Source organism: Phyllobates terribilis, unplaced genomic scaffold (genome assembly GCF_046119375.1).
Source record: "Phyllobates terribilis strain yellow unplaced genomic scaffold, ASM4611937v1 Scaffold_7__3_contigs__length_470593459, whole genome shotgun sequence".
NCBI classification, from domain to species: Eukaryota; Metazoa; Chordata; class Amphibia; order Anura; family Dendrobatidae; genus Phyllobates; species Phyllobates terribilis.
The window spans coordinates 242,124,179-242,152,030 of NW_027362767.1; the positions used below are offsets into that span (position 1 = coordinate 242,124,179).

A 27,852-nucleotide genomic window follows, 5' to 3' on the forward strand; every position below is an offset into this window, starting at 1 on the left:
GGTTCTACTCCTTCATTGGAGTCCAGCTGTGTTTAATTAAACTGATAGGACTTGATTTGTAAAGGCACACACCTGTCTATATAAGACCTCACAGCTCACAGTGCATGTCAGACCAAATGAGAATCATGAGCTCAAAAGGAACTGCCCAAGGAGCTCACAGACAGAATTGTGGCAAGGCACAGATCTGGCCAAGGCTGCAAAAGAATTTCTGCATTACTCAAGGTTCCTAAGAGCACAGTGGCCTCCATAATCCTTAAATGGAAGAAGTTTGGGACCAGCAGAAGTTTTCCTAGACGTGGCCGTCCAGCCGAACTGAGCAATCGTGGGAGAAGAGCCTTGGTGAGAGAGGTAAAGAAGAACCTCAAGATCACTGTGGCTGAGCTCCAGAGATGCAGTAGGGAGATGGGAGAAAGTTCCACAAAGTCAACTATCACTGCAGCCCTCCACTAGTCGGGCCTTTATGGCAGAGTGGCCCGATGGAAGCCTCTCCTCAGTGCAAGACATATGAAAGCCCGCATAGAGTTTGCTCAAAAACACATGAAGGACTCCCAGACTATGAGAAATAAGATTCTCTGGTCTGATGAAACGAAGATAGAACTTTTTGGTGATAATTCTAAGCAATATGTGTGGAGAAAACCAGGCACTGCTCATCACCTGCCCAATACAATCCCAACAGTGAAACATGGAGGTGGCAGCATCATGCTATGGGGGTGTTTTTCAGCTGCAGGGACAGGATGACTGGTTGCAATTGAAGGAAACATGAATGCAGCCAAATACAGATATATCCTTGGATGAAAACCTCTTCCAGAGTTCTCTGGACCTCAGACTTGGCTGAAGGTTCACCTTCCAACAAGACAATGACCCTAAGCACACAGCTAAAATAACAAAGGAGTGGCTTCAGAACAGCTCTGTGACCATTCTTGACTGGCCCAGCCAGAGCCCTGACCTAAACCCAATTGAGCATCTCTGGAGAAACCTGAAAATGGCTGTCCACCAACGTTCACCATCCAACCTGACGGAATTGGAGAGGATCTGCAAGGAAGAATGGCAGAGGATCCCCAAATCCAGGTGTGAAAAACTTGTTGCATCATTCCCAAGAAGACTCATGGCTGTACTAGCTCAAAAGGGTGCTTCTACTCAATACTGAGCAAAGGGTCTGAATACTTACGACCATGTGATATTTCAGTTTTTCTTTTTTTTTAATAAATTTGCAACAATTTTTACATTTCTGTTTTTTTTTTCAGTCAAGATGAGGTGCAGAGTGAGAAATGAGAAAAAATATGAATTTTTTAGAATTTACCAAATGGCTGCAATGAAACAAAGAGTGAAAAATTTAAAGGGGTCTGAATTCTTTCCGTACCAACTGTAAGTGTCACATGTCTGTCAGTATATACACTTTACCTTTTCTGAAAGGCCACAGATGCTGCAACACCATTAACAAGAGGCACCACTAACCAAACAACACCATGAAGACCAAGGAGATCTCCACACAAGTCAGGGACAAAGTTGTTGAGAAGTACAAGTCAGGGTTGGGTTTTAAAAAAATATCCCAATCTCTGATGATCCCCCGGATCACCATCAAATTCATTATCATCAAATGAAAAGAAACCGGTACCACAACAAACCAGCCAAGAGAGGGCGCCCACCAAAACTCTCAGCCCAGGCAAGGAGAACATTAAACAGAGAGGCAACACAGAGACCAAAGGTAACCCTAAACGAGCTGCAGAGTTCCCAATCAGAGACTGAAGTATCTGTCCATACGACCACAATAAGCCGTACACTCCATAGAGGTGGCCTTTATGGAAGAGTGGACAGAAAAAAGCTTTTACTTGCACACAAAAATTGTAAGGCTCGTTTTGAGTTTGCCAAAAGACATGTGGGAGACTCCCCAAATGTATGGTGGAAGATGCTGTGGTCGGATGAGACCAAAATTGAACTTTTTGGCACCAAACCAACACTGCTCATCACCTCAAGAACACCATCCCCACAGTGAAACATGGTGGTGGCAGCATCATGCTGTGGGGGATGTTTTTCGGCAGCAGGGACAGGGAAAATGGTCCGAGTCGAGTGAAAGATGGATGGGTGAGAAATACAGGTATATTCTTGAGCAAAACCTGTTTCAGTCTGCCAGTGATTTGAGACTGGGATGGAGGTTCACCTTCCAACAAGACAATGACCCAAAGCCTACTGCTAAAGCAGCACTCCAGTGGTTTATGGGGAAATGTGTAAATATTTTGGAGTGGCCTGGTCAAAGCCCAGACCTTAATTCAATTGAGAATCTGTGGTCAGATTTGAAGATTGCTATTCACCAGAGGAAACTATCTAACTCAGGGATGTCAAACTCAAATATACAGATACATTAAATACTCAAATACATTAAAAGCTTGGACAAAGTTGCGGACCTTGACATTTATTAAAAAAAAATGTCTACAATTGAGGAAGTTTTTCTTTATCATCAAATATAACATTGAACTTTTTCATATGGAAACAAACTTAAAGTAACAAAGTAAATTTTAATTAATAGATCCTACAATAAAATATTGGAATAATATAATATGTTATGCAAGGGCAGTAAAAAGCAAATGGCCCAATGGCCTAATTTAAACCCCTTAATAGCCTATGACGTATTAGTACACTATAGGCTATCACCCCCATTTCAGCGCGGGCTCCGGCGCTGAGCCCGCACTGAACCGGGCACATGTCAGCTGATTCTTACAGCTGACATGTGCCCGCAACAGCCGCGGGTGGAATCGCGATCCACCCGCGGCTTTTAACCAGTTAAATGCCGCTGTCAATCTCTGACAGCGGCATTTAACTCGCGCTCAAAGGAAGCGCGTCCTAGGCCCCGCCAATCAGTGACCCCGTCACATGATCGCGGGTCACCGCTGAGTTGGCATGACAACCCGGGGTCTGCAGCAGACCCCTGTGGTTGTCATGTCTCGCTTGCTATGAGCGCCACCCAGTGGTCGGCGCTCATAGCAAGTGAGCATTTCTACTGCCTACAGGCGATCTGCTCATCGCCTCTGTGTAACAGAAACGATCAGATAACTGCAGCTTCTTGTCTCCTATGGTGTGGCACCCATGCTCCCCTGTCCTCAACCCCATTGAGAACCTCTGGAGCATCATCAAAAGGAGTGTCTATGATGGCGGGAGGCAGTTCACATCTAAGCAACAGCTCTGGGAGGGTATTCTGTCCTCATGCAAAACAATTGAAGCAGAAACCATCCAAAACCTGACAAATTCAATGGACGAGAGAGTTCAGAAGCTCCTTTCGAACAAGCGGTCCTATGTGCAAATGTAAACATCACCTAGAATAAAGTTTTGAGGTGAAAACTGTTTGATTTCAGTTTGTAATAACCTGCTAATGCTTAGAATTTCAAAAATGACCATTTTTTTTGTTCTTTATTAAAATGAAAAGGTTGAAAACTCTGCTGTGCATAATAATTTGGAACATGCATTTTGAGTGCAGTTTGAGTTTTTTATTTTTTTAAAAATATACTGTTATCATAGGCAGTTTGTACAAAAACCTTTCAATTGTACTCTAATAGTTATTTGACTGGAAAATTACAATGACTGCAATTCATATAGGTAATTTGGGAAAATCTGAAAAAATATTATTTGCATAATAATTTGGAACACAGTGTATATACATATATATATATATATATATATATATATATATATATATATATATATACACACACACACACACATACATACACTGTGCTTCGAAAATTCACAGGACCCTCAAATCGCACAGCACAAAATTTAATTTGCAAATCTTTACAGACAGAAATTGTGTAATTCGTTATCAACGATCAATGGAGACCGAAATCATCAACTAATGAAGGGCTTGGATTCCAAATCATCCCGAAAATCAATGCAAAAAAATTGCAATCGAAATCATCATGGCAGCTTATAATGTGACTCAGTAATGTGTAAGGCCCCGACGTGCCTGTGTGCACTCATGAAACCGTCAGGCCATGATGGAAAGTGTCCTAGGAGATCTCACCCCCCAGACCTGGATCAGTGAGTGACTGGACAGTCTGTGAGCTGCGTTGCGGCATTGGATGTTCCAATATAAAATGTGCCAGAGGGTCTCGGTTGGATTCAGGTCTAGGGAACATGAGCATCAGTCATTGGCATCAATGTCTTCGTCAACCAGGCCCTGGACACATGAGGCCCGGCATTGTCCTGCAACAGGAGGAACCCAGGGCCAACTGCACCACGGTAAGGTCTGACAATGGCTCTGAGGATTTCATCTTGGTATCAAACAGCAGCAGTCAGGGGGCCATTGGCTATCATTTGGAGGATTACACAACCTACCAAGGAACATCACAAACCCACCGCCAAAGTGGTCAAGATGGATGATGTTGCATCAGGATAACATTCACCATAGTGTCTCCAGACTTTTTCAGGTCTGACATGTGAATAAAGTGAAGAATGGGGTTCCAATAGCAGACAGCGCCACGGTGGACCACAGGTCATAGCTGGTATTGCAGCTCAGACATAGTTACTTAAATAATGGAAAAAAATACATATTGTCCATGGACAGTGTTGCCATTTCTGGAAAAAATCAAAACAGAGCCTTAAACAAACAGAGCTTGTGACATATAGCGTAAGATTGCTGAAGATTTCCCAAAGATTAAAAAAAAAGTAAACCAACAACAAGTAGTTAAAACAAATATCTATGGAATCTGAGACAGAGGGTACAAGTTTATGCCACCGCTTCAGAAAATAAAATACATTAAATAAAATAATTGCAAATGGAGAAGTATTTTTTTTATACCATACTATTCTGGGTTCACTCTTAAAATATCTTTAAAGCAATGTTCCTAACACAAAGCTCCAAATCCTCTGCACAGACTTGGATTCAAAATTTAAAACCCTGATATTCTGACTGCCTGCAGTCGCCACCAGGGGGAGCTGAGGAGCTTACAGAATAACAGTGTGGCTCCCTCTAGTGGCGGCTGCAGGATAATGCAGAGGATTTATAGATATTCAGATATTAGTCTGCACTGAATTTTGACCCAAAAAATGTTGTGATCATAAAAAGTGAAGAATTACATTAAGACATTGATTTTAGGCAAGCTAGAAACTGATCCAAGTTATGTTAGTCTAGAAACTGATCCAAGTTATGTTAGTCCATGACTGCCCGGGGTCTGTGATGCAGAATGGGCACATGATGGGGCAGGGCACAGATAAGAATTGCTGCTCACCTTGATCATGGCACTGTGGACTGAGTCACGTCTTCCTTCCCCCTCCATTCTTCCATGTGTCACAGTTGTCAGCCCCCACGTGTCGTCAAGTCATAATAAGTCACAGTGAGTCTCCGTCGCTGCTTCTTCTTCCGATGATTGCTGTACAGTATTTCCTTCTACATATCTTTTCCCCTGTGCTATTACGCACCCCCTGCTCACCCTCAATGACCCTCCCTGGACAGCACGGAAGAGGGTGCCCTGTATTATAGATCTGCACCCACCAGCTATGGAAAATACCCCCCTTATACAGGCGGCTCAGATGGCAGAGTGCATATAGGATCACCTGCTCCTGTATCTCTGCCGAGGACGCCTCCTCCCCACACCCCATATAATAGCCTGATCCATTAAAATCACTGCAGTACAGGGAGGACGGCACACAAGCAATCCCATTGACAATTTGTAGACTGCAAATAGCTCACTGGAAAAGTCAGCACACATTGATTATACGGCATCAGCTGACGGGAGAGAAAAAGGCAAGCCTGATCTTCTAGGGGAAAAAATGCTGCAAAATATGGACTAGAGAGGGGTGAAAAAAATATTCAGGCGGTCATTAAATTTTACCTGCACCATGGAGGTATTGGAACGGGCTCATATTTCATGACCCATATCGTGATCGCAATGTCCAGACTGACTGCGGGGTGTGCCGGACTCGATCTCACAGCCTCATGGGCATATACGAGGCAAGTTTGGACCAGGAGACTTGTGGTCAGTCCAGGCGTTGTGATTCATGTATGAACCATGAAATACGGCCGTCTGAGCTCATCCCAATAGCTCCATAGTGCTAGAATTTAGTGACCACCCGTCTGAGCCAGTTCTAAGTATGGGAGGCCTTACTGAGTACAAGATTATTCCTTTAACTCCTTAAGAACCAGGCTGTTTCATTTTTTGCGCTTTAGTTTTTTCCAAATATACATTTTACTTGAGTCGCCATTTTCCGAGACCCGGAACACTTTCATTTTTTGGTCAACCGGGTTGTGTTGGGGCTTATTTTCTGCAGGGAATCCTGATGTTTTTATTGATTCCATTTTGAGGTAGATACAATGTTGTGGCAACCAAAAAATACTATTGTGGAATTTCAATTTTCTTTTATTTACAGTTTTTACCAGTCGAGTTAGTTAATTTTAAATTTCGACAGATCAGACATTTATGGATGCAACAGTACAAGAGTGTGGGCAGCCTCTTCTTATTTCTGCACCCCTGATATCTCCATTGTTAGATCAGATAGACAGGGTGGGCAGCAGTGTGAGCAGCCTCTTCTTACCTCAGCACCCCTGTTTTCTCAAGTAGTATATCACCTGGACAGGGTGGACAGCAGTGTGAGCAGCCTCTTCTTACCTCAGCACCCCTGGTTTCTCAAGTAGTATATCACCTGGACAGGGTGGACAGCAGTGTGAGCAGCCTCTTCTTACCTCAGCACCCCTGGTGTCTCCAGTAGTAGATCAGGTAGACAGGATGAACAGCAGTGTGAGCAGCCTCTTCTTACCTCAGTTCCCCTGGTTTCTCGAGTAGTATATCACATACACATGGTGGACAGCAGTGTGAGCAGCCTCTTCTTACCTCAGCACCCCTGGTGTCTCCAGTGTTAGATCAGATACACAGGTTGGACAGCAGTGTGAGCAGCCTCTTCTTACCTCAGTTCCCCTGGTTTCTCGAGTAGTATATCACATAGACAGGGTGGACAGCAGTGTGAGCAGCCTCTTCTTACCTCAGCACCCCTGGTGTCTCCAGTGTTAGATCAGATAGACAGGATGGACAGCAGTGTGAGCAGCCTCTTCTTACCTCAGTTCCCCTGGTTTCTCGAGTAGTATATCACATAGACAGGGTGGACAGCAGTGTGAGCAGCCTCTTATTACCTCAGCACCCCTGGTGTCTCCAGTGTTAGATCAGATACACAGGTTGGACAGCAGTATGAGCAGCTTCTTCTTACCTCTGAACCCTTGGTATCTCCAGTATTAGATCGGATAGACAGGGTGGACAGCACTGTGAGCAATCTCTTCTTACCTCAGCACCCCTGGTGTCTCTAGTATTAGATCAGATAGATAGGGTGGACAACAGTGTGAGCACCCTGTTCTTAACTCAGTAGCCCCGGTATCTCCAGTGTTAGATCAGAAAGACAGGATGGACAGCAGTGTGACCAGCCTCTTCTTACTTCAGCACTCCTGGTATCTCCAGTGTTAGATTAGACAAATTGGGAGGACAGCAGTGTGAGCAGCCTCTTCTTACCTCAACACTCCCAGTATCTCCAACAGGGAGGACAGCGGTGTGAGTGGCCTCTTACCTCATCGCCCCTGGTTTCTTCAGAAGTAGATCAAATAGACAGTAGTGTGAGCAGCCTCTTCTTACCTCAGTTCCCCTTGTTTCTCCAGTAGTAGATCAGATAGACAGGGTGGACAGCAGTGTGAGCAGTCTCTGTTTACCTCAGCCGTACTGGTATCTCCAGTAATAGATTAGATAGACAAGGCAGACAGTAGTATTTGGCAGCCTTCCTACAAATGAAGGGAACTTCCTATTGCACATGTTCACCAGCTCCTGGCCTATTAATATTAAAGGTTTCTGTCTGTGTAACAAGATGCAGACAGTTTAATGATGCAGTGATTACCTCCCTAGACAAAAACAAATGTGATTTGCTATTTAGAGGTCTTTAGGAATTTATTTATGTTTTCATTATTTTTTCTGTTTCTGGAGAACCCCTTTAATCTGGCAACAATGGGATTAACAGACGTAATATTAATCAGACGTTAATAGGAAAGTAAGAGGAAGAAGAACCAAAAATTAATCCTAAATACAATATGAACACACAATTTACTACTAGAGAGGGGTTCCCACATACAGAGACAGCTGTGGCGCATAAAGTTGTTGTGTATTTTTGTAGGTTTTTTTTTTATACTATCAGTAAAATTTTAGATTTTTGGCATTTTTTTTTCCCCAAACACAGCATTGCTCTAGGCATGGCTTTATTTTTCATGCACATTACTATAGGCTTCTTTTTAGGGAAAAAAACACATTAATAGAATGCATGTGAATTAAAAAAAAGCTTGTAAAAAAGTGAAAATCAGGTTGCCGACGAGCCGAAAATAAATAAATCTGTGCTAAGGAAGCCTAAGGTAATGCTCACATGGAGATTTTTGAAGCATTCAAGAAATGTTTTTGTTTTTTTAAGAAGCTGTTGGATGAGTTTTTTGCTTCCAGAAGAGGTTTTTTTTTTTTGTAATAACCTTATGATTGGACAGTGCCTAGTTTGGAGGCGACATGTACTTTTTAATTTTTTTCCCCACCAGGAGTTTGTCAATATCTCTACATGAAAAAAATACCCACTATATAAAACTCTTCAGAGGAACAGAAAAATGGATTTCCTACATTAAATGAATAGGAAAAGTTTTCCAATTGGTTTTAGATAAGGATTTTGCAGCAGATCTGCTCTTAAAAAAACTCCATGTGATTAGGAATAGTTAAGGCATTTATAGGGGAGGGGGGGTCTTGTAAAAAAAAATACTTAATACTTTTATGCATTTTTTTACATGAGATTTCTATGGTGTTTTTTAGTTCACACATTTTTTACATACTTATTTTATTATTTTTAACTTTTTTTCTTTCGCATAGTCTACGGAAAAGTGGCTGAAACACATGATGCGTTTTGATAAAAATGACAAGAACTGAAAGACAAAAAAAAAATGCACAAATGCAAGGAAAAAAAAAAAATCACAAAAAGAGTCCAAAAAATTGCAAAGCTTGTATTAAATTTTGGAATTCCTCCTATCAGCAGAATATGAGATGCTGGATGACTGGAGCATCGCTGTGTATCAGGCTTACCTGAGTTTTTTCGTCTGGGGGGTGAAAAGGTCCATGTTCTGGATACATGGCTCTTCCCGGAGCACTTAGTACTGTACATAAGCGGTGGGGTCAGTCCTGTGGCTTTGGTCACTAATTACTAATGCACAGAATTAACAAAGGAAACCTAGCAACAGCTTAGTTAGATTTTAGTTTTTGCATAGGAGAGAAAAAAAACAAAAACAGATGCAACCCTGTGGGTAAAAATGGGCACATGGATGACAATTGGATCCATCATACTGATGAAAAACAGTCTAAATTTTAATGGGGCGCAAAAAAGTAGAGTAAATGCATACGTTGTCTTAATTTGTGGATTTTGCACACAGATTTTCCAGAATTCATCATGGATTTCACCCCTGCAATGCTTAAGGATGAAGTCTGCGCCTATTCTGCAACAAAAACCAGGACGGATTTGATGTACGGCAGATATGGCGGAAGTGCAGTGGCTTTTTTCTGCACATTTTGTATCTGTGATAATATAGGTGGAATAGATAGGCAGGCTGCAGATTTCAAGCCTGTACCTAATTTATGAAAAGGATTTTCTCAGCCTGAGATTTTGAGAAATCTTATCCGCATTGCTGATCCTGTAATAGACAGCGGATTTTCCACGCACCATTTTGTGCCCAAACATCTGCTGACTATACAGTCTGTGGGATTTCACGGTAAGGTACATCCGTGTGCTGTCCATTTTTTTTTTCAGGCACTCACAGACCGATAAAGTTTCATTGATCAATACGTTCAAAGATGGACGATCCGCGAGACTCAGAGCGTAACCTATTCACATCTGTTTTGCAGATCAGACTAGACCATTAAAAACTATGGGGAAACAGATGAAATGTGGAAGACAGACTCTGTACGTCACATTTCCATCCAAGTTTAATACATTTTTCATTGATCCATTGTTAAGAGTCAATCAAAAGTGAAAAAAGAAATGAATGGAAATAAAAATGGAGGCAAAATTATGTACTGTGGAGACCTGGAGCATAAGCCGCGGGGCGGTAGCCGGGGACGAGGTACTCGTCTCTTGCGCCCTGGCACATTACATGAAGGTGGGGGTCCTGGCTAGGTGAGTGGACTTGTGCTGTGGGGGCGCTATGCCCATTCAGGCGGCATTTAACCGATGTTGCTGGTTAGCCAGGACCAGATGTTTGACAGTTTAATGAGTGAGACTACCAGTTCAAAATAAACCTTTTACTGAATATAAATTTGGGGAAGGTTATATACAGTAGATAACAGGTACATATCTTCTCAAACATTTCCTTGATAATGCATAACATTTTCGTCACACAAATTCAATCCCTTTCCCTTCTCTTCCTTTACTATTCCTCACTACTTCACCACCACCCAGCTCGACACTACAGTTCGGCTAGCAAGAGTCCTTTATTGAACCCGTGGTTTAGCGTCTTCTTTCCCCTTTGGGTAACTGTGGTGCCTGTATGTCCGGTACTTATTTCCTCTGTCCTTGACACTCTGGAACTCCCACCTGGGGCACTCTCTTCATCTCATGTACTCCGTCTTCTCTAGGCCCATTACTTTTAAGAGTTATAAAAACTGACCATACTGCTAGATGTCCTCTCCCAGGACCCATATCTGGTAAATCACTCTGAGTCTCAGTAAGTCTTCCTCGCTTCTGCACCACACTATCTCTTTCTCCCGGTCTCCTCTCACTACTAGGGACACCCATGGAATGCGGCAATGCTCACACCAGACCTTAGGTCTCTTCTCTATGCACTCCGGGCCCTATCTCACATCTCAACAGGAAACTATATCTTTCCTTCAGCTTAGCCCCTCCCACACTGGGCCAGTCCCAACCATTAACTGTTGCTGTTCCTGTCAAACCACACACATTATCAGCATTGCTAATGCAAATCCCAATTCACATTATGATAAAACGCAGGAAATATATCCTTCTCCTTACAATCACACCTGACAAAAAAAAACATGGAAGTGTAAGTAAGCCTTAGGGTAAGTTCCCGCACGGCATAAATGCTAAAGATTTTCTGAACCAGGAAAAAAAAAAAAAAACACAGAAAATCTACACGGGGTAAATACCAGTGCGGAGGTCACTGCAGAAAGGGTGCGGACTCTCCACACATTTGACCCTTCTGCTTTGCAAAAAGTGAAATACGCACGGACATTCGCAGAATAAAAAGTGAGATACAGCAGATTTAAAATCTGCAGCATTTAGGTACGTGTGAACGTAACTCTTACAGTGTTGAGAGCTAAAAGTCTTTACTGTCAGTGCACATTGTACATGTGGATTTTACCTTCCCATAAACCATGACCCTGAGAGCCTGAGCCGCGGCTCTAATGCAGATACAATGCAGAAAGAAAGACGGGATTTGCAATTTATGGATAACCGCCAGATACAAAACTGAGAAAAGTGACCACTACACTAGGATCTATACTTACGGACACTCGGCTTCCAGTTTGGGATCTGGTCTTGTTAATTTTCTCCATTGGTAATGCTGAGGGTGACAGTGATCATTCTGGAAGCTCAAGGACTCTACAGGTGGAAGATATAGAAATTCATTGCTGGTTACAGATCCAAAATTTAAAAAAAAAAAAAAGATGATAGGAAAATAATAAAAATGGATTAAAAATTTCCAAATATTATATGTCGGTGATGATGTCATCAGAGTTCGGCTGGTACGGTGAAGCCGACTCGGAGGATGAGCTTGTAAAGGTGACAGAAGAAGGGCAGAAGGTCAAATGTCAAAATCTGGAGCGCAAGTAATAAGCACCTTGCAGAAGATCCACAGGAAGCTGGTCTGAGGAGGTGAGGGTGGGGCGGCAGGGAGACCCAGCTGAAATCAGCATGGAGTTTCCTTCACGGTTGCCAAGTGACGGTTTCGCTTTGTTGTGGTTCCCCTGTGTCCGACAAGCTGTGACGGCTCCTCTGCGTTTATACAAGTCGCCGGTAGTATCTCATACGGAAAGGTGCATCATACACCCCGCTCAGCTATCGACAGCATACATTACTCCCATTATTTTCAATCAGGAATCTGAGGGTGGCTCAGTGGTTAAGTGCGCTAACATGCATTGCGTTCAATCCAAGGTAATACCTGCAAAGGGGCTGCATGATGTCTAAAGTTTCACATTGATTTCATCCATTGACTCGAGTGTGCGTCTTAATTGCCGTACATGTTCAACTCTGCTTTGCCAACATCAGGCCAAGGATCAGCCGATTGCTGCAGGTTCATATGTCCTAGTGTTATATACATAATCCCTTTAAAGGGTTTGTCCCCTTTTCCGAAAAGGTTTTCCTTACAAGCTCCATTAGTAGTAAAAAACAAACTTTTCTTTAATCACCCTCCCCTGGTCCTTTATTGAGTCTCGGCCGCTGCACGTTGACAGCATTGTAGCCAATCATTGGGCTCGGCAGCTCGTGCCGTCTACTTGGGCAGAACCGCTGAGCTCATCGATTGGCTGCAGAACAATCGACGCAACATCAAATGGGGAAAAGCGGTGTGATTATCGCTGGACCTGGGAAGGGTAAGTAAGGCGCCATTTACATTTTTTTTTCTTATTACTAACAGAGCTACTAGGAAAAACTATTCTGAAAGGGGACAACATCTTTATTATTTTAATTTATTTATATTTATTTATTTATATTTATTTATTACATTATCATTCCATTATCGGCATATTCTTGGGGCTCGTTTCGTGGACATTCACCTTAATTGTTCCAAAAATAAAAAAATTAAAAACAGGGTATTAATATGTAGCAACTGTGTAATAACTATTATGCAACTTGTAACACTTTATGCTCTCCCCCCCTCCCCCCCGGGGACGGCTCATTGACGCAGGAGACCCCCGGGAGCAGCAGGATATGGCACTATATAAATAAATACACTGCGCCGGGCACACTACCCTCATTATATAAGTCACGGCTCCTACCTGCTCACAGCAAGACGCAGGCAGGTCCTATAATTGTTCTTAAGTCACGGCCCCTTCCCCTGGGACCCTATAATCCTGTCTCTATTTACAGCAATCAGCGTGCAAATAGGTGCAATGACTGTGCCCTGTAACGAGGAGACGCTTGGGGAGCAGGCGCTCGGATAATGACGGGTATGTGGCATTGTACGCCATGCAGTTAACCCATTGCTCCCTGCAGTATGATGCAACAGATGTCACTCTGAGCATCACTGTAGACAACACCAATCCGGAACGTCATCCGATCTCTGAAACCTTGGGAATAGGAGTGTGACAAGTAATCAGAGATCCAAACGTGGAGTCCATCAGGACCACCCTTAGCGGCAGGGAAGATCAGAACAAGAATCGACCCCCATCATCCCTCTTACTGTAATAAAAGGGGAAATATAAGTCAGCTAATAGATTTTGGGGCAATATTTTACTTGTCACACACACACATGGGGATCAAAATGGTAAAATACTGATGTAAAAATCTCACCAAATACTAAACACCGCCTAAAAGTTATCACCATTGAAAGAATAGATCAGTAGAGGAAAAGACTATAGGGGCCCTCCACCACTGATCCCCTGGCTCTAAAATTGCTCATACATTGGCAGTCGTGGTTATGCTCTGGTGCTGAACGGACGTGTTGGAGCAGAGCTCCCATTATCCTGAATAAAATCCTGCTGGGAATCCACTTATTCCAGAGGGAAAAATCACCCTAACCCGCCTGTGGGTGAAGGGCTGCGTGGAGCCACTACTGGTGCCCGAGGTCTGTCCTAGTGCGATCTAAGGGATCCTGGCCTGCTGCGCGCAGTGGAAGTATCGGCGGCCATCTTGGTGCCTTGTTGCGGTGCTGCGGGGAAGGAGAGGAAACCTAGAGGGGGCACAGTTGCTTAATACCTACAGTGCCGGGTCTTCACCCGATCTGGGCGCTCCAGGGTTTGTTATTTGGTCGCGGCGGTGAGTCTTTGATCCCCTCATCTGAGACCAGGACGATTGAGAGGTCTCTCTGGTTCCTTGCACCACCGTCTATCAATCCCTGCGGCAGGCACAAGTGTAAGTGCGGGACTGTAAAAGAGGTGTTGAAAGATCCTTGGTGCCTGGTGTGCGGGCTAAAGAGGGGCCATGACCCACAGTAAGAATCTGAGCAAGGAAGATGGAGAGCAGCAGATGAGCTCTCAAGATGGCGCCCGTGCGTCCTGTGGGAAGAGACAGAGAGATGTCAGTGTCAGTACTGCAACCTCCATGGGTGAGAAACCGGGGGAAAAGCTGCAGGGGCCCCAAAGTGTATCCCCAAAAGCATCCAGATACTATGCCTTGGCACAGGAGGAGGAAGAGGACAGAGCTTCTGAAATGGATGTGTCTACATTTGGGCTTCCTGGGGGCTCGGGATCACCTACTGGAAATAAGTGTCCCCGAGGGATTCTCCTTCATTGATGGATGTCATTACTGAGGTCAATAAATGTAACGCCACACTTTCTAGGCTGGCAAGCCCGGTAGGCTACATCCAGGAATCTATCTCCAAAACCCGCCATGATGTCCAGAAAGGGCCGGAGAGTACCACGGCAGTCGAGGGTAGAGTCATGTCTACCCTCCTGTCCGCAGACATTCAGAACCATACTCAAGCTGTGGCGGCGCTACTTGCTAAGGCGGGTGATTTGGAGAATCGCCAGAGATGTAATAATATCAGGCTAGTTGGGGTAATGGAAAAGGTGGAAGGGGGATACCCCGACAGTTTTTTGAAAAATGGCTACTGGATACCTTTGGCAAAGCGCTTCTCACTCCCTTGTTCGCGGTGAAAAGGGCGCATAGAGTCCCTACAAGGCCCGGGCAATTGGGCAGACCCCCTCGACAAATTCTGATTAAAATCCTACACTATAAAGACCGGGATATTATACTAAGGAAGGCACAGGAGAATGAAGACATTAATCTTGGTGGGCAAAAGATCTCAATCTTTTAGAATTTCTCTGTGGAAGTCCAACACAAATGATCTATGATTCTGGACATTAAAAAGAGAATGAGGGCGCTGGCAATTCAATATTCTATTGTTTATCCTGCTAAATTGAGAGTGGTGGCTCTCGGTTCAACTATGTTCTTCGATTCTCCCAAGTATGCCCAAGATGGTTAGGCACTTGTGAGAGTCAGATCCGGCAGGATACGAGGGCCGAAAAAGCCTGAATTAATGTAGGCTATGGTGACAGAACTTGGCCTCCTGACATAAGGAATTAATGCGGTACCTGGATTGAAACCTTGGATCCACTAAGAGACTAGACTTTTTTGTTGTCATAATTGTGGTATCACTTAGCAATGGAGGGAGCTCTGCTTTAGGGACTTCGATACCTGACTAGCTCTCTAGCCAGGAGAGGGACGGGGGGCTTTTCTCCTCGATATTCAAATATCTCTCTAAAAAAAATACTTGAAAAACTTGCTAATTGGCCTGATATTCCGCTAATAATTTTTATAGGTGACTTTAGTAATATTTGTAATCCTTGTAAAGATAGCTTACCTGGGAGTGATGACACGTTGTCTCCCTTCGGTCAGCTTATTAGTGAAATGGGTCTAATAGATATTTTTAGGGAGGGGAACCTTTCCCTCAGGATCTTTCCATGTGTCTCCTCAACATCCCATTTCCTTTCAAGAATTGACCTGATTCTCTCCCTCGCTCCTCTGATCCCTTTTCTGTTAAATATTGAATACCTTCCCAGATCCTTATTGGATCACTCTCCTCTACTATCCCAAGTACAGGTGGACCCACTAAGGGCTAGACATTCGCTGGGCTGGAGACTTAACCCTTTTTGGCTCCAACTTATTAATTATAATTATATTAAGGAGAAACTGGTGGAATTCTTTGAATTACCTAATTTGGGGGTAACCCCTTCATGACTGATGATGTATAGATACGTCATCGGTCGTGTCCCTGCATTTGATTCGGACTCCGGCGTTGAGCCCACATCTTTCCCGGCACACGACAGCTAATTTGATCAGCTGTCATGTGCATCTAAAAGCCGTGGGTGGATTTGTGATCAACCCACGGCTATTAACAAGTTAAATGGTGCTGTCAATCTCTGACAGCGGCATTTAACACGCGATAACAGGAAGCGCGTCACAAGACACGCCCATCGGTGCCTCTGTCACGTGATCATGGGGCGCCGATGGGTTGTTATGAAGCCCTGCTATGTGTAGGACAGGCAATCAGACGATCGCAGCTCCAAGTCTTCTCTGGGTATGTGCACACAATCAGTAATCGCTGTGGTTTGGACGCACCGCACTTTGTGCAAACCACAGCGGCCAGATGTTACAGCATAGTGGATGGGATTTGTAGAAATCCCATGTCCACTATGTGTCTGCGGCTCACCCGCGGAAACTGACATGACCGCAGCATGTCAATTTCTCCGGCAGGTCCGCATGCAGGCTTTCCTCATAGACCTAACCTCTATGAGGAAAGTCTGCATGTGGGAAAAAAAAAATGGTGCTGCTCATTAGCATATTGAGTGGAAGCCGCTGGCGGCTTCTCCGCAGCGGCTCCGGATGGTGGGAACATAGCCTAAGGGGGCTATTGAATCCAGTAAAAAAAATGTTTTTTAAAAAAAAAAATAAATAAAAGTTCAAATCACCCCCCTTTTGCCTCATTCAAAATAAAATAATAAAAAAACAACAACACATATTTGGTGTTGCTGCGTTCAGAAATGTCCGAATTGGCTTATATTCAAAATAAATGTCCTGAAAACGAGTTGAGCTGGAAGGAGGCCCAAAAGCAATTAAAATCATTTTAACTGATATAGTGACAGTTAGCTAGCTGCTAGTGGTTGTAACCATGGATATCTAAGGTCCTGCAATGTCTGCACATGAGGAAAGAGAAATAGTGAATCAGGAAAACTATACTACATTTCTAATTGGAGGTATTTGCTAATATTATTATTATTACACCTATTACATATTGGGTTAGGATCTTGAAGATGTGAATATCCCTTTAAAGGATAGAACATCTAGCCTGCAGTATTAGAACGCAACCCGAGACAGAAGGCTTAAAATATGGGAGTAAAGGATCGCTGTATATGCTGATGACCTCCTTTTATTCGTTAATAATTCTAATATTTCACTTCCAGTTATAATGAGCAGTATGGTGGCTCAGTGGTTAGCACGGCAGCCTTGCAGCGCTGGGGTCCTGGGTTCAAATCCCACCAAGGACAACATCTGCAAGGAGTCTGTATGTTCTCCTCCTGTTTGCGTGGGTTTCCTCCGGGTTCTCCAGTTCCCCAAATACTCCAAAGACTGATAGGGAATGTAGATTGTGAGCCCCAGTGGGGACAGTGATGCTGATGTCTGTAATGTGCTGAGGAATTAATGGTGCTATATAAGTGAGTAAAATAAATAAATAATGGGGATCATAGGGAAATTTGGGCTATTTTCGGGACTAACTATAAATTGGTAAAAATCTGCTTCTTCCTCCCTTGGATAGTAGATATACCTTGGCTCTAGAAAATATTCCAGTTGTTCAGGAATTTAAATATCTTGGTATCCGCATTACAAGGAAAGCACAAGATTATATATACCCTTAAATCTCAGTCCTATAGTGACTAGGATAAGTAGTAAAGTTCGTGCTTGGGGAAATTTACCACTAATGGCTCTGGGTAGAACGAATTTAATCAAAATGTGCCTTATGCCTTGTGTTCTCTCTAACTCCCCCATATCAATACCCAAGTACTGGTTTCGAAAAATACACAATATTTTCAGAGACATGCCTAGATTAAAACTGGAAAAGCTACAGTTACCTAAAGATCAGGGGGGTGGGGGGGGATCAGCACTGCCACATATCTGGGGATACTCTCTAGTCTCCCAATTCCAGCACTTTAGAGGGGGATGCATGAGGCGGGGACATCGGTGCTAAAAGGGGAAGTGAAAACTTCTTAAACTTTTTGGAATCTAATAAATGTAAAAGGTAATTCAAGAGAATATCCTACTCTAGTCCTTATCCACAAAGTTTGGTGGGCCTGCAAGAGGTGGCTGGGAATGAAGGATTGCTCTAAATACACCCCTATCTGGAATAACCCTTGTCTGAGGGAACTTTTACATCAGGGGGGATTTGGCAACTGGAAAAGGCAGGGTCTGAAGTATGTATACCAATTGTATATAGATGGATATTTCTGTTTATTTGATCATCTGAAACAAGAATTCGAGAAAATCAGATTTATTTATTTTTTTTTTTAAGTATCTACAACTAAGGCATGCTATCAGAACCCAGGAAAATATCTCTGACCTCAACATCTCATCTAATGGGGTATTGGACTTTGTGGTAAACGCTAAAGCTACTAAGGGCTTGATGTCATTACTATACAATTAGTTGTTGTTGAACAATTTGGGAAACCCCATAGCTTTGGTTACAGTAAGTTGGGAGATAGAAATATTTCCCACGTCTATGGAAGAGTGGGAGAAGGTCCTTGAATCGACAGGGAAGATCTCGATTAGCACGACCAGTGGCGTAACTAGGGTCTGATTGGCCCCGGTGCAAGATTTGGACCAAGATTAGGACGCCCATTCAGTTAAAATTTGCACTAGCGTCAGTGGGCTCCTCACCCCCTCTGCACCCCCGAACATGACCCAGAGAAGGTCTCAATTATTCCTTGTGCACAGAGTATACAGGACCCCCAAAGTAATAAGCAAGATGGGTCTCAGAATAGATGGTGGCTATCTGCGATACAGAGAGGAGGGAGCGGATTTAATGGACATGTTTTGATCCTGTCCCCAACTGACTATGTTGTGGGAAAATGTAGACAAACTAGTCACGGGAGTTTATGGTCTTCAAATTCCACTCAACCCCAAGTCATGCGTTTTGGGCCTTTTTGGGGATGTGGTAGGCTCGGCTCCAATCCAGCTGGCCATAAATAAAATATTTTACCAAACCAGGAAGCCCATTGCCAAACCCTGGCTGGCCAATGATCCTTCCTCGATAGACAAAATAAACCGGTGTCTAAATAGTACAAGCTTGATGGAAAAGAAGGTAAATATCAAAAGGGGAGCAACAGCTAAATTCGGTAAGCAATGGGGTAATTGGATCAGGTGCCCTAGGGTGGTTCCCGTAGATCTGGCGAGAGATGTAGTTTTCAACTTATTAATACTCTAATAAAACATGACTGGTTGTTATGTTGCACACCAAAAACGGAGGGGGGCAGACTTGTCAGCTGAAATACTTTTGGTGGAAAATACAAATGCCCGTGTGTAAAGCATATGGATGAGATGTATAATGATTCTTTTTCCAAATGCTTGTTGTTAACTTTGACAAATGTTAAAGAAAAGTTCCTTGATTTAACAAAAAAAAATAATTGCTCGTTCACTGCTCCTCTCCTTGTGTATGGGACTGCCAGAGAAAGGCTTCGCCTAGCAGTCCCAATGGGGGTGAAGCAGCGCTGTGCATGTGCGGCCAAAGCTTCATTCTGATGTTTGTAGGAGCGTTGGGCCTCTATAAATCTGCAGGTTATCACCTTTAATGACGGGAATTACTCTACTCTAACCAAGCTGGTTATATCCCTCAGAGTGCCAACAGAAAATAAATAAAGAACCTGAACCTGGAATATAAAAATTTTTTTTTATTAACAAATGCATTTAGTTACGTTTCCCTTCTCGGTATTCGGCACATGGGGAGGCGATAACGTATGCTATAGGCAGAGCTGATATTTATCCTAGAGGGGTATTCCACTAATAATAGGTTATCACCTATCTACAGGATGACTACTAAATCGTTGTGGGTCCCACCACTGAATGTAAGGCCTCTTTCACACGTTAGTTTGTCCGGTACGAGTGGTGACAGTTTCCACACGTACTGGAGACACTGACACACGCAGACCTATTCAAATCTATGGGTCTGTGAACATGTCAGTGTGTTTAAACGGACCGTGTGTCCGTGGGCACAACACACTGACATGTCAGTTTTTTACCCCCTGCACGGGCCGCAAAACGTCCCACACTAATGACACACGGAATCAGCGGTACAATTAGCGCTGTTCCCAAGCGCCGGGTGCTGAACGCCGCCATCATCATCATCGTTCCCTGCCGGCGCTGCGATCGGCACCAGCAGGGGGCAATGTTGAGAATAGTAGTCTCCAACTGTAAAAATAAGAATAAAATTTAAAAAATCCTTATACTCACCTGTCGTAAGTGTCCCCCGCTGTAATCCATCTGACTGCTCGCGCCAGGGAGTATGCCTCACTACAGCGAGCGGGCCCCGAAGCTGCGCTGAGCTCAGTGAGTGAAAGGACACCGCTCGCTGAGCGCAGCTCCAGGGCTCGCTTGCTGCAGCGTGTCATTTTCTCCGGCTCCTCGGCATGAGCGGTCGCATGGATTACAGCAGGGGACACTTAGGACAGATGAGTATAAGGATTTTTTTATTTTATTCTTATTTTTACAGTTGGAGACAGCGGGAGCAGAATACTACTCTCAACATTGTCCCGTGCTGGTGCAGATTGCAGCGCAAGTAGGGGACAATGATGAGGGCAACGTTCAGCACCTGGAGCTTGGAAACAGCGCTAACTGTACAGTTGATTCCCAGACGCCAGTACGTGTGATCCTGATGCGGCACACGGTTGCCACACGGACATCTCCAGTACTGGTTTTTCCAGTACCGGAAATATCCGAACATGTGAAACCGGCCTAATAGGGGTCCTGTGTATCCAATATCAATGGAGCACCAGTTGTCCATCAAGGTCTATAAGAATAAGGAAGAAATCCAAGCGCTGAATTCAGCTACGTCCGTCAGTCCCGTAGAGGATGACTAAAGTGGAACCCTTGGCAGAAAGGGTATAGAGTGACAGTTGTCGCAATGCACTGGCAGTCACAGGTGAGCACTGACACCACTTTCATCATCTATGGGACTGACTAAAAGACAGCCGAGAGTAACGCTCCGCGGTCTCATAGCAGCCTCTCAATTCAAATGGTGGCTCCCAGGCACCTATTCTGGTGGTAAGTGAGGGTCTCAGTGGTCAGTCCCCTACTGATCTGCAGTTGTCACCTATCCTGTGGAGAGGTAATACCTTAATATACCCAAAATAACACCTATACCAAATGCATTAAAGGTGTATCAGTGGTGCACATATATATGCAATGATGTGAATAATTAGGGACATCAGTAATACATTCTGGCCCAGCACCGCAGGCGCATTCCTCCTTCATGTTGCTTTTTAAATGCATTTAAAACCAATATTCCTATAATAAACCAAAAATCATCAAATCCATATCCAGTAACTGTATACAGCATTATACAGGGGACCACAATCATCATACAAATTCATGGTCTGGGGTTACAGATGAGACCTGCAGCACAGTCTTTAGACAGAGAAAGCCAATAAATGTAAACCTGTCATCACTCAGTGCAGCCACCAGATGGCAGTGTTTGACCGCTGTACAGTCTGCAGGCGGAGTATTACAATGTGCAGAGGGGGATGGGGGGCTGCAGTTCAGGGGTATAACCCTAAACAATCCATGGTCAGGTCAGCGCTGGGAGATGCGGTCCCTTATGATGGATGACAGGAATGTTCTCAGGAATGTTGGTGGGAGTTTCAATCAGTCGCATACAAAAAAAAAGGGTCCAGTAACTTTGTAGAGTCTTCACTGTGACTTCTTTTTAGGACTCCGACTTTTCCACATCACATAGGTCACAAAGACACCTGACAGAAGGGGGAAGATACATGAACAGGATTATTGGTGGTATAAGAGCAGCAATTCTATAAGCCACAATTAAGTTAAAGGGCATGTTGTGGATTTAAAAGGTTAATCCTAAAATCGTATGTAAACCCCCATCCGTATTCAAGAATGGGGCTGCTGGATAAAGACGAGTGCATAGCTCTGCTATTTCCGGACTGTCCCATAGACAATGAATAGGGCTAAGATGGAGCATGTGCAGCTTTGCTCCATTCAATACGGGGGCTCTGTGTATGGTAGATGCTACAGCCACTAAGAGCACCACTTTAAGGGGCTAAATAGGAGTTGTAAGAAATGATGTAACAGATGAGCTAGTGCACTAGTCCTCAGCTCGGTCTTTGTCGTGGGGCTGGAGAGGCCTAAAAAGGTGCCTCATAGACACCCAATGAGTCTGGCACCAGCAGCTCGTGTATTTCTGGCTCCTGGGGTCCGGGCAGACCTGGTGTGGTACATGACTTACCCATGAGGAGGAGCAGGATGAGCCCGGCCAACAGGGGCAGCAGCACTGCGTAGTCACGTGGGAGGAAGAAGGAATGGATCACATGATCGCTGCCAATAAATGGCTGGAAACAAAGGAAAACAGGAGGCAGCATTAATGTCAACATTATCCTGATGGCCGACATCACACCAAAGGGGCTCATGCACACGACATGCTGGGAGTTGTAGTCTTGCAACAGCTACGGGTTGGTGAGCACTATAATACAATGCATATGGGGTGTCCAGATGGCAGACAGAAGGATTGGGCATGTTGGATTTCTACATGTCTGATCACTTGTTCCTCGAGCCATCACCTTATTCCCCTCTCCCTGCTCAAAACACACAGATGGGTAGAGGAGAACAGTTTTAATACTTTGCCCACTCATCCATACCCCGCGCTGCACATATCTGGGACACACGGCACTGCCCGTTCTCGGCATAAGTGCGACGTTTGTTTCTAAATGGAGAATAAAAATGCACCAGGGAAACGTGTTGTAAGGACATGTGGTTTTTGTAGGATGACAGAAAAAGCAGAACAACGCCAATCATCAATGGGCATCCATGCCAACCACTGCTATAATGGGCGCCTGAGTCTGCCGGCAAACTGCGATGGAGGGATGTGAGGATGACAGCAAAGCCTGGAAATGTAAGAAATGGAGAACTCTGCTGTCAGTCTGTGAAAGAATACAATCGGATCTATCATATGATTTCCAAAGATAAAACCCCATACTGCTTAACCCTTTCCGAAATGGGTAATTTCCTATTTTTGTGTTTTTATTTTTTCTTCCCAAAGCCATAACTTTTTTTAAAATCATTATTTACCCACTGACATAGCCGTAGGACACCATTCATTTTACCATATAATAAACTGAAAAACAGGCAAAAATTAAGCGGCATAAAAAAGAAAAAAATGGAAAAAAAGGTCAGCAAGTTTTTTTTTTTTTTTTTTTTAAGAGTGTTGATTTTGCATTAAGAATGACCCAGAAACACAAATCTCCAGGTCAGTAGGATTACAGCGATACCAAACTTGTAAGAAACACTGCTCAAAAAAATAAAGGGAACACTTAAACAACAGAATATAACTCCAAGTAAATCAAACTTCTGTGAAATCAAACTGTCCACTTAGGAAGCAACACTGATTGACAATCAATTTCACATGCTGTGGTGCAAATGGAATAGACAATAGATGGAGATTATTGGCAATTATCAAGACACCCTCAATAAAGGAGTGGTTCTGCAGGTGGGGACCACAGACCACATCTCAGTACCAATGCTTTCTGGCTGATATTTTGGTCCCTTTTGAATGTTGGTTGTGCTTTCACACTCGTGGTAGCATGAGACGGACTCTACAACCCACAGAAGTTGCTCAGGTAGTGCAGCTCATCCAGGATGGCACATCAATGCGAGCTGTAGCAAGAAGGTTTGCTGTGTCTGTCAGCGTAGTGTCCAGAGGCTGGAGGAGCTACCAGGAGACAGGCCAGTACACCAGGAGACGTGGAGGGGGCCGTAGGAGGGCAACAACCCAGCAGCAGGACCGCTACCTCCGCCTTTGTGCAAGGAGGAACAGGAGGAGCACTGCCAGAGCCCTGCAAAATGACCTCCAGCAGGCCACAAATGTGCATGTGTCTGCACAAACGGTTAGAAACCGACTCCATGAGGGTGGTATGAGGGCCCAACGTCCACAGATGGGGGTTGTGCTCACAGCCAAACACCGTGCAGGACGCTTGGCATTTGCCACAGAACACCAGGATTGGCAAAGTCACCACTGGCGCCATGTGCTCTTCACAGATGAAAGCAGGTTCACACTGAGCACATGTGAAAGACGTGACAGAGTCTGGAGCCACAGTGGAGAGCGATCTGCTGCCTGCAACATCCTTCAGCATGATCAGTTTGGCCGTCGGTCAGTAATGTTGTGTGGTGGCATTTCTTTCGAGGGCCGCACAGCCCTCCATGTGCTCGCCAGAGGTAGCCTGACTGCCATTAGGTACCGAGGTGAGATCCTCAGACCCCTTGTGAGACCATATGCTGGTGCGGTTGGCCCTGGGTTCCTCCTAATGCAGGACAATGCCAGACCTCATGTGGCTGGAGTGTGTCAGCAGTTCCTGCAAGATGAAGGCATTGAAGCTATGGACTGGCCCGCCCATTCCCCAGACCTGAATCCGATTGAGCACATCTGGGACATCATGTCTCACTCCATCCACCAACGTCACGTTGCACCACAGACTGTCCAGGAGTTGGCGGATGCTTTGGTCCAGGTCTGGGAGGAGATCCCACAGGAGAACATCCGCAACCTCATCAGGAGCAGGTCCAGGCGTTGTAGGGAGGTCATACAGGCACGTGGAGGCCACACACAATACTGAGCCTCATTTTGACTTGTTTTAAGGACATTACATCAAAGTTGGATCAGCCTGTAGTTTGTTTTTCCACTTTAATTTTGGGGGTGACTCCAAATCCAGGCCTCCATTGGTTAATAAATTTGATTTCCATTGATGATTTTTGTGTGATTTTGTTGTCAGCACATTCAACTTTGTACAGAACAAAGTATTCAATGAGAATATTTCATTCATTCAGATCTACGATGTGTTATTTGAGTGTTCCCTTTAATTTTTGAGCAGTGTATATATTTTAGTGCTTAAGAAAAAAAAAAGTCTAAACTTTCTATTAAAAAAAAAAAAAAGCTAAATAAAAATACATCATACGTCTCGACTTATTCTGAGGCCCGTAACTATTTTCCCGTCAATGATGAAGCTGTTTCGGGGCTTATTTCTTGCTTGGGGACCTGTAGTTTCTACTGATACCATTTTTGGTGCTGATGCGACGTTTTGATCGCTTATCACATTTTCGGGGGACTGAAAAACTGCAGTTTAAGCGTCACAATTAGTTTTGGTTTTCTTTTCGGCAAGTAATGGGTTAAATAAGTTGATATTTTTGACAGATCAGACTTTTATGGACACGATGATACTGAAAATAGAGGGGGGGGGGGGTATAAACTTTTAACTATTTTAAAACTTTTTTTTTTTTTTTAAACTTTATTAGTTGCCCCTTGGAGCTGCAATAGCGGAGTTTACAAGAACATGGCCGATCTAAGAAGACTGGCCTGGGACTGGCAACATGGCCAACCGACTCTTAGCAGAAAGCTCGAGGCCGCTACAGGGGATGAATATTTACGGGCGGCGTTTAATGACACGAACGTTACAATGAAGCCTTTCTGGGGCTGATGCAGAATTCTCAGTGTGCTGGGACTTGTAGTGCACAAACATCTGGGTACCCAATGGCTGCCTGAGCAGAGTATTCAACCTCAACCTACTGATGCGTGCTGGGACTTGTAATACGTGTCCTGGTGGGTAGTCGCTGGCAGCAGGAATAGGTTAATTATGCTGGGACTTGTAGTATGTGTCCTGGTGGGTAGTCGCTAGCAGCAGGAATAGGTTAATTATGCTGGGACTTGTAGTACGTGTCCTGGTGGGTAGCCACTGGCAGCAGGAATAGGTTAATTATGCTGGGACTTGTAGTACGTGTCCTGGTGGGTAGCCACTGGCAGCAGGAATAGGTTAATTATGCTGGGACTTGTAGTACGTGTCCTGGTGGGTAGCCACTGGCAGCAGGAATAGGTTGTGCTTAGCTCACTAAGCCATGCTGGGACTAGTAGTACTACACGGCCCACAGACTCCAGGGTTTCCTCTGTCTCGCACACAGCTCCTAAGCCATTACCTACCAGGCAGATGACCCACACTGTGTAATACAGGAACAGTACAGCGCTAAACGCCACTAGCCCGGCCCCGGCCAACCGGTCAATGCCTGTCGCCTGCAACAAAACACACACAATGACAGAGCACCGGACAATAAGGCACGTACTGTATTCCATCACACCGATCTATGATCTCCAACTCACCATGCTGCGACGTCACTCAATCCCCACACTTCCGGATTACTGCAACAGCCAATCAAAAAGAAGCGTTGTGCGCAAAGCATCTCGGGAATCGTAGTCCTGTCTTCCGCGCGTCTCTGGCGCCAAGACTTGGAGCGAACCAAAATGAAAAGAGCCGGGGGGGGGGGGGAGAGAAATGAGACGGACGTATTAAATTGTGAAGACCAGTTAGTTTTTAATTAATTTGATTTTATATCTTATACTAATAATTATTTCTGTCAATTTAAAATTGGGGGTTATATACTAATTATATATGACTTGTGAAATGCAGACAACTCCCCAGAAGTCTTTGTTGGAGCCTTATTAGTCGATGTTCACACTGAGGGTTTTTTTTTATAGCTGTCAAAAATAATGAGATTTTCAAGTGACGGAAATGTGACCTATTTGAGGCTTTTTTTATATGATTTTCCTGAAGTGTATTAGCGTTTTTTTTTCTGTGGTTGATTTCCTCTTTTTTTTTAAACAAGTGAATTGCTATTGTTTTATGAGGCGAAAATGCTTACAAAACCCCAAAAAACAATGGCGGAATTTCTTTTTTCTGTTTTGTTTTTTTTTTCACTTTCACCCTATTTGGATTTTTTTCCAGTTTTCCAATACATTATATGGTAAAGTGAATGGTGTCATTGAAAACTACAAGTTTTCCCAGCAAAAAAAAAAGCCCATGGGGACGGAAAAATGAAAAAAAGGCTCTTGAAAAAAGAGGAGGAAAAAAAACAAAAATGCAAACACGAAAATTGTCTTTGTGGGGAAAGGGACGACCGATCAAATACCGATTCTAAGGGGCTACAAAATTCTAAGAAAAAAGTTTTAAACTATAAAAGAAAAATTTAAAAAAGTATAAAAATTCAGCTCACCCATTTTTTTATCCCTTATAAAATAGAAAGGAATAAAAAAATATATGTATTTGGTATCGTTGTGTTCGTAAAAGACCGATCTATCAAAATATAAAATTAATCAAACCGATCGGTAAACACCATAAAAAAAAAAAAAAATTGCATTTTTTGGTTATCACTTCATCTCCCTAAAAAATGCAATAAAAAGCGTATGTACCCCGAATAAAAACATTGGATCACCATGCAAAAAACCAAGCCCTCACTCAGCCCCATCAAGTGTAAAATTACAATGTTAGAGGTTGCAGAAAATGGCAACACAAACCAAAAAATGTGAAAAATTCAGATTTTTTTTGAATCAATTAAATCTAAAAAAAAAAATCAACGTAAGTTTGTTATCGTAATCGTACAGACCTGAAGAATCAGTTTTTTTTTTTTTTTCAGGTCATTTTTACTGCACAAATAAATCCTTAAAAAAAAAAAAAAATACACCTCGCCCCAAAAAAAAAAAAAAAAAATGTGGAATTGCTTTTTAATTAACATTGCAACACATTTGGATTTTTTTTTTCAGTACATTATATATTAAAATGAAATTATAACTCGTATAAAAAAAAAAGAAAGAAAGAAAACGAGCCCTTGTACGGCTATGTTGAAAAGGGCGAGGGCAAAAAAAAAGGTAGAAAAAAAAATCTGGTCATTAAAAGGTTAAAAACAATCAAAAGCCTAAATATAAGAACAGCAAATGTCGCTTACAATATATAATGAATTAGAAAAAACTTTCAGGCTTTTTTTTCCAGACGTTTTTTAAAGTGGCCCTGCTCCAAAGGACACCTTAAAAAAAACGTGCACTATATTAGGCACTTAATAGAAATACAATGGTAGATCAGTCATCAGCTGCTTGCTGATGGTTTCCAGGTA

At 43.5% G+C, this 27,852-nt stretch overlaps 2 protein-coding genes across 5 annotated transcripts in view; both read right to left on the reverse strand.

Annotated features, from left to right (window-relative positions):
• The window catches only part of PIP5KL1 (phosphatidylinositol-4-phosphate 5-kinase like 1), a 34,590-nt gene extending 22,620 nt beyond the window's left edge, over window positions 1-11,970 (reverse strand). The window contains exons 1-2 of one of the 3 annotated variants that reach the window (XM_073639987.1): window positions 11,834-11,970; window positions 11,502-11,595 (exon numbers count right to left, since the gene is read on the reverse strand). In XM_073639987.1, coding sequence (XP_073496088.1) covers window positions 11,502-11,549 — 48 coding nt within the window. In that variant the 5' untranslated portion in view covers window positions 11,550-11,595; window positions 11,834-11,970. Of the gene's footprint in view, window positions 1-5,219; window positions 5,634-11,501; window positions 11,596-11,833 lie in introns of those variants that run through there. The other 2 variants (XM_073639985.1, XM_073639986.1) reach the window with 2 other exon arrangements.
• Window positions 11,971-19,596: 7,626 nt separating this feature from the next.
• DPM2 (dolichyl-phosphate mannosyltransferase subunit 2, regulatory) lies at window positions 19,597-26,177 on the reverse strand. 2 transcript variants are annotated; one of them, XM_073639991.1, is made up of 4 exons: window positions 26,069-26,177; window positions 25,892-25,981; window positions 22,160-22,262; window positions 20,405-21,665 (listed from the first exon to the last, which is right to left on the reverse strand). In XM_073639991.1, exons 1-4 carry the CDS (start codon window positions 26,069-26,071, stop codon window positions 21,607-21,609), a joined length of 255 nt encoding a protein of 84 aa, XP_073496092.1. In that variant the 5' UTR covers window positions 26,072-26,177; the 3' UTR covers window positions 20,405-21,606. The 2 variants fall into 2 exon arrangements, with proteins under 2 accessions (XP_073496091.1, XP_073496092.1); XM_073639990.1 differs by lacking the exon at window positions 26,069-26,177 and having other exon boundaries at window positions 19,597-21,665; window positions 25,892-26,041.
• Window positions 26,178-27,852: the final 1,675 nt, after the last annotated feature.

Excerpts from the sequence above, each read along its gene's own strand:
- DPM2 (XM_073639990.1), bottom strand. The coding sequence starts at position 26,041 with ATGGAATACAGTACGTGCCTTATTGTCCGGTGCTCTGTCATTGTGTGT. Across the intron at positions 22,263-25,891 it reads CAGTGTGGGTCATCTGCCTG|CCATTTATTGGCAGCGATCA; the intron begins GTAGGTAATGGC and ends CTTTGTTTCCAG. Across the intron at positions 21,666-22,159 it reads CATCCTGCTCCTCCTCATGG|GTGTCTTTGTGACCTATGTG; the intron begins GTAAGTCATGTA and ends CCCTTCTGTCAG.